The sequence below is a fragment of the Hordeum vulgare genome, chromosome 3H (genome assembly GCF_904849725.1).
Source record: "Hordeum vulgare subsp. vulgare chromosome 3H, MorexV3_pseudomolecules_assembly, whole genome shotgun sequence".
In the NCBI taxonomy this organism is placed as follows: domain Eukaryota; kingdom Viridiplantae; phylum Streptophyta; class Magnoliopsida; order Poales; family Poaceae; genus Hordeum; species Hordeum vulgare.
In genome coordinates, this window is record NC_058520.1 from 12,447,245 (window position 1) to 12,453,244 (window position 6,000).

General features: G+C 42.5%; 1 protein-coding gene across 1 annotated transcript; it reads left to right on the plus strand.

Annotated features, from left to right (window-relative positions):
• Positions 1-944: 944 nt before the first annotated feature.
• LOC123442532 (probable signal peptidase complex subunit 3) lies at positions 945-4,019 on the plus strand. The gene is made up of 6 exons (XM_045118601.1): positions 945-1,096; positions 1,615-1,662; positions 2,073-2,135; positions 3,178-3,231; positions 3,538-3,624; positions 3,707-4,019. The coding sequence occupies exons 1-6, from the start codon at positions 971-973 to the stop codon at positions 3,833-3,835; spliced, it is 507 nt and encodes a 168-aa protein (XP_044974536.1). The 5' UTR covers positions 945-970; the 3' UTR covers positions 3,836-4,019.
• The last annotated feature ends 1,981 nt before the right edge of the window (positions 4,020-6,000 follow it).

The window sequence follows — 6,000 nt, forward strand, 5'->3', positions numbered from 1 at the left end:
ATGGTCAAAGATAATGACTATTCAAAACCGACAACAGCTTTCAAAACAAATGGGAGAAATAACGAAGAAAATATGAATCCCCACCAGACATTTATAAATTCATGACAAAAATGTGAGAGAGCCCTAATGCAGGGTAAACTAAGCAAGGCAAAAACATTTGTAAAATTCAGTAAAAAAAGGGCACACACAATTCTGAACTAAATAGCATGATCTAACATAGATATATGATTCTCCAATAAAATGTGAAGCATTTACTTCAGTGTCTAAAGGGTAATGAATCCGGAAGAGCATATGAGAAGAATGAAGAGCTAACGTAGACAAAAGGAATGCATCATATACACTAAAGTATTATTGTCGATGAACTTTGAACTCATAAAAACTTGATTCTTATTTGATGTAATCAAACTAGCCGAGAATATTATTTGTTACATTTCGCTACTCTTTTATTCCCTTTGTCGTGATATGATATAACTTAAACATTCATCGACTATTTATAGACGTCTCTAAATAAGAATGCGCGGTTAGATGTAAACTTTAATATTTTGCACCTGTATATCATACATATCCATCATCCGTCTGAACCTATTTTTCAACTTCGCCCTAGGCCCCCGCAAAAAAAAAAAAAATAGAGCCGGCCCTCGGGAGCCTCTTTGGGCATGAAGTATGTATCTATTTGACGTCGGCGAGATGCTATCGGCGTCGAATAAGGGTTAGATGTAAACTTTGACGAAGGTTTGATTGTGAGAGAGGCTGCAAGGTTTGTGTCCCCAAACGGTGTTGAACTCTGTTCTTCCGAAGAGCGGACCACGTGGCCCAATCGAATCTCATCGACCACGCGGCCCGTCTTCAGTATCAGCCGTCGGTTTCCGGATCGGACGGCCCCGAGCGCGCGCGTACGTGGCCTGTGCGCCCATATCCCGCCCCACCAGAAGCAGAACGGAAAAAAAAAGGCAGAGCCCAGAGGGTAACGATGCACTCGTGGGGGACCCGGCTGCTGGCCGCGGCGACGACGGCGGCCGTCCTCCTCGTCGCCGCCTGCGCCGCCGCCTCCGCGCTCGACGCCTTCCACGTCCCCTCCGTCGAGGCCCAAGCCCACGTACGTCCGCCGTCCGCCCCTGCCCTCCCCTCCCCTCTCCTGGCCTCTCTCTAGAGCGGTCGTCGTCTGCAGTTGAGCCCTCTGAACCGCGAGCGCTCGCCTGGATTTCCGTCACGCGATTCGCGGAGGTGGTGTCGCCAGTAGTAACGCCGGAGCTTCGCAATCCTGTGAGGAGCCCAGTAGTAGGGTTCGGGGCTCGGCGTCGCCGGCGGGGGTGAGCTTTTGGGGATCTGGCCGGTTCTCTGTCCCTGAATTCGCCGATCTGCCCGGATGCAGCTTGGGTCATTGTAGGATGGTTCAAGTATCTCTGTACGTTCAGTCGCTTACCTAGTATTCTACGAGTAGAAGTGTTTAGGCATGATTTGCGACTTGTGTAAAAGTTGGGTTCAGATTCCATGCCCTGTGCCTTGTGGTCACCGGAAAGTCTGTTGCTTTATCAGGCACGCCTGCAACCTCTTTGCTGGTTCCTGTTTTACATGTATTAAAGCCTGATTATTGGTTCTCTTGTGCTCTCGTAGGTTACCAAGATAAACCGATTCCACAAACAGATCAATGGGAACGACAAGGTTTGTGCTTTTACCTCACCCTTTTGTCTCCCGTGTTCCAAAACAAGTGTCGTCGATGACCATGCCACTTATTTTGGAACGTACGGAGTAGTTCTTTCATCATCTACAAATAAGGCCATCATTTTACAACATAGAATGTTTTCCCTTGGGCAAGTATTCAGTAAGTCGGCAAGTCGCTGAATAAAACCAGTTCCTTGTGGAAAAAAAATCTTGAAAACAGTCTTCAATATCAATCTAGTAATATTGCTTCACAGCTTCTAATCTGTGCATTTGCGACTGCCTTTATGTTGCACAGTTGCTATTACTATCATTCATTGACACAACGCTGCAAGCAAATTCATCGCTTGTATATATGCCATGTTACTTCTATTGTAGCACCACTGACGAATTTCTGAAAACAAATGTGACAGGTGACCTTGACCTTCAGTCTATCTGCAAATTTGGAATCACTTTTCACGTGGAACACAAAGCAGGTGATATTTTCATTCTAGTAGGATGTGCAATGCTAAACTATTCTCTAAATGTGTAGATGCCCAGTAAACAGAGCCCATATATATCGTGGCCTGACAAATAATATAACAAGTGCGTATGACAAGTAATATTGCTCAACTGTTATGTACAAAAACTGAGTCAATATTGAATGAAGACTTACCTTGGTTTGCCAATTTCTACTGCAATATCTTCATCAGAAAAAAAAAACATGTAATATTTGTTATGAGGCTTTACGGTGTTAAGTTCAATGCTGGTTGCTTGCGGAAAGCATCACAAGGAGCAACCTTTTCATCTAGTCCTTGGTCTTACTGTACCGAAAGCTGTCATTTTCTCGATCCTTTTTTCTTTTCAATTTTGTCAGCCCGTAGAATGCTGCCAAAATGTACTCAAGGAAATGCATCATTTGTTTGTTATGCTACAGAACATCGTGTTATCTTCAGAAGAAATAGATACCGACCTTGAAAACTATTAGAATATAGTTTTTCTAATGAAGCTTTACATTGGCAAATTTAGTGCTATCTGGTTGCAGAATCATCACAAGGAGCAAACCATTCTTCGGCCTTTCTGTACCGAGAGCCATCATACCGTCAATCCCCCTCCCCCCAATTTGGGCAGCACATATGGTCATTTATGCAAAATAGTTAGCGAAGATAGTTTCAGTGCTGAGTGCCTTGTAACTAATAATAGATACACAAGAAAATGCATCCTCATAATTAACATGTAAGCCATGTTACTCAGCAATTTGTTACCGATATGCTTAATTCAGAAGCACAGGCTATTATTAGAATGTTCTTGACAAACTTGCTGAATGTGAAAGCATATTTGACGTAGATAAGAAATAGTCCGATTGCGGTGCTACTCCCATATCTTTTTCAGCTGACATTGTTAGTTACTCCCTCCGTAACAAAATGTAAGACACTTTTTTATGTGCAAAACCAAAAATGGTCTTACATTTTGGTAGAGAGGTTGTATTTGCTCCACTTCACATTGAAGCTGGCAACTTAATTTCTTGTCTTTTATCAGGTCTTTGCCTTTGTGACCGCTGAGTATGAAACCGCGAAGAATTCCCTGAACCAGGTATGCCAATACCCTTATTTAATCCTGGTCAACATTTTTCTGCCACTATCTATATTTTCCAAGAACAGATAACTGTCTGTAATTAACCACTGCTTCAATATGGAGTATTCCTTCTGTCACCTTGGGATAAGAGAAGCTGCTTGAATTAAGAAGTTATATTTTGGCAGCATGCACTTTAATCATCACTCAGAATACCTGCCTTTCTTTTATCGAGAAGTGCTGCAAAACACCATTGTGTTGTTCTCAATAAGAATACAGTAGAGGACGATCCCATCATGCTTGTATTCATATTATTCCATTTGACAGGTTTCATTATGGGACAACATAATACCTGACAAAGACCAGGCAAACGTGCAAGTGGAGGTGAAGAGCAAGTATCCCCTGATTGACCAGGTAAAGCTCCACTCTTTCTCACTCCGTTTTTTTGTTACATTACCTGTAAATGACCTGAATTCCGATTTGTGTCCGTCATCAGGGGACTAGTCTGCGGGGCAAGAAAGTTCAGCTCGTCCTCCACTGGCACATAATGCCGAACGCCGGCGCAATGATCCGAGGCAAGATGCCTCTCTCGGAGTTCACTCTCCCAGACACGTATACTTCATGAAAACGAAGCTGTGCTCCTCTGCTCCATGCGATAAATTACGTAGGAGGCTCACAGTTGTAGATCTACAAGAATAATCCTCTAGTGAATACGAAGCGTCTTTGTTGCACTCAGGACAGTGGTTTTGTTAATTCATGACTTATTTGTTCACAATGTGGATATACATATATAGCTTATTCTTGACGAAGAGCCCTGTCCGGATGTACTTGTTCATGCCAAGTGGATAGGTTGATAGTGGATTCGGGGCAAATCTAGAGAGCAAGGATGCAGCGGAATTCCTCTGGTTATCTGTCTGACACTTCAGAGATCTGATGAAATGAACTTGGGCAGTGATCAGTCGTCTGCCTACAACATTCAGGGTTTATATATACTTGCATCTCTCCAGTCTGAAAGGCGAAAAGAGTGCACAAATCTTCTTCTCTTCATCTTTTCCATGCAGACAATAAGAGTCGTTGCTCTCTGACTCATGGCATACAATGTTTTTTTTTTTGACAGAACTTTCTCCTCTATTCAGATACGAGAACAGTGGTATCGTTTACAAGTAATGAGAGCACCTCAGGAGGCACTGAAACCAACCAACAACTAGGAGGGGAAAACTTAACTAGCCTAGCAAATTCATGGGCTACTTTATTACTCTCTTTAATACAATGATCATAAATAACATGGTTGAAATCAGAGGACATGAAGAAACAATCATCAATAATTGCAGAAGCAACCGAAGAAGAATTGCCGTCTTTTAGGGCTTCCACAATCTCCAAACTGCCTAAGCTTACCACGATCCTGCTATATCTGACAGTTCTTGCAAGGTTCAGTCCAAACCCAACGGCCAGAGCCTCTGCTGTGAAAGAATCGAAACAAATGCCTATTTTTTCGTTCGCCGCCGCAATGAATTGTCCACTCTGATCGCGAATGATTACCCCCACGGATCCTTCAAGTAGATCTTGATCAAACCCCGCGTCAACGTTTAATTTCATGTATCCCTTTGGTGGCTTTTCCCAAACTCCAGACCGAATTTTGGCTTTTGGTGAACATGCGATACTGAATGGCATACAATGTTTGTTAGCGAAGAGAGAACACGCTTCGGGGCACTTGAGAAAAAAATGCAACTGTCGTGCCTAGGAAGAAAACTCGGGAATGTGTCGTTAACAAGCTCGAGTATTGACACATACAACCAGAGCATTAGCAGTGCACTGCCAAGCAAAAAATGTGCTCTTCCAAAAGGCCATGTAACATTTACTTGAACTTGATTCCCGCGGTGCATGATAGGGATGATATTTTTTGATGGATATACCAAGCCTAGTTCATAGTAAATTATATGAGGCATTCAATGATGAGCACAGTTGTATCACACATGTGAAGAAGGCTGTTGTGGCATAAACCTAGGAGAATCGAAGAAGGTTGCGGATGTCTTTGTGGGATCACCTCTAAAGCTGCCCAACTCACCATCAACCTCCTCCATACATAATTTCATATGCTAGGAGGATGGTATCACGGATCATGCACCAAGGTACCAAGGCACTCTGATTCAGAGAATTATATCATTGATCCGAAAAATTGTATCATTGAGAGGTGGCTGTGGACGAGCAAGGGAGAGGGAGACTTTTTATTTATTTATATTTATTAAAAGTGGCCTTGACCTCTCATATTTGAGGCGCAACTGATTTTTTTGAGGAGTTAAACTGGTTGAGGATTCGGTTAGGTCTGGTTTAATTTTCAAAAGGAGATTTTTTGAGGATTTATACCCTTTTAAGGGTTCGTCTAGAGTTTTTTTTGAGGGGTTAAGGGTTTGTCTAGAGTTGCCCTAAGGGTACTCTCCATGGGTAAAAAAGGCTGACCTCCCAGTGCCACTTGTCCATATGGGCCAAGATTCGTTTTGAACTTGAGCTTATCTGAAGATTGAGGGCCACCAACAAGCGACAACAAAAGAGAAAATTGGAAGACAAACTATTAGTTGACAGTTTATACACTTGGATGTGAGGACAGAGCACGAATTGACACTTCATACATTCTCGAAATATCTATTTTGTTACACTGTAAAGTTTATAGTCCTAAACTCCATATATATTATGAAGTTACTAGCATCCATACCCAGTATACAAACACATTAGTAGTACCTACCCTGGAAGAATGGTATATACAAACACATTTTAAGATATTAGGGAAATGAT

Bases quoted from the DNA above. Each gene is read 5' to 3' on its own strand.
- LOC123442532 (XM_045118601.1), top strand. From the start codon at position 971: ATGCACTCGTGGGGGACCCGGCTGCTGGCCGCGGCGACGACGGCGGCC. The intron at 1,097-1,614 runs GTACGTCCGCCG...GTGCTCTCGTAG, and splicing joins CCGTCGAGGCCCAAGCCCAC to GTTACCAAGATAAACCGATT. The intron at 1,663-2,072 runs GTTTGTGCTTTT...CAAATGTGACAG, and splicing joins AGATCAATGGGAACGACAAG to GTGACCTTGACCTTCAGTCT.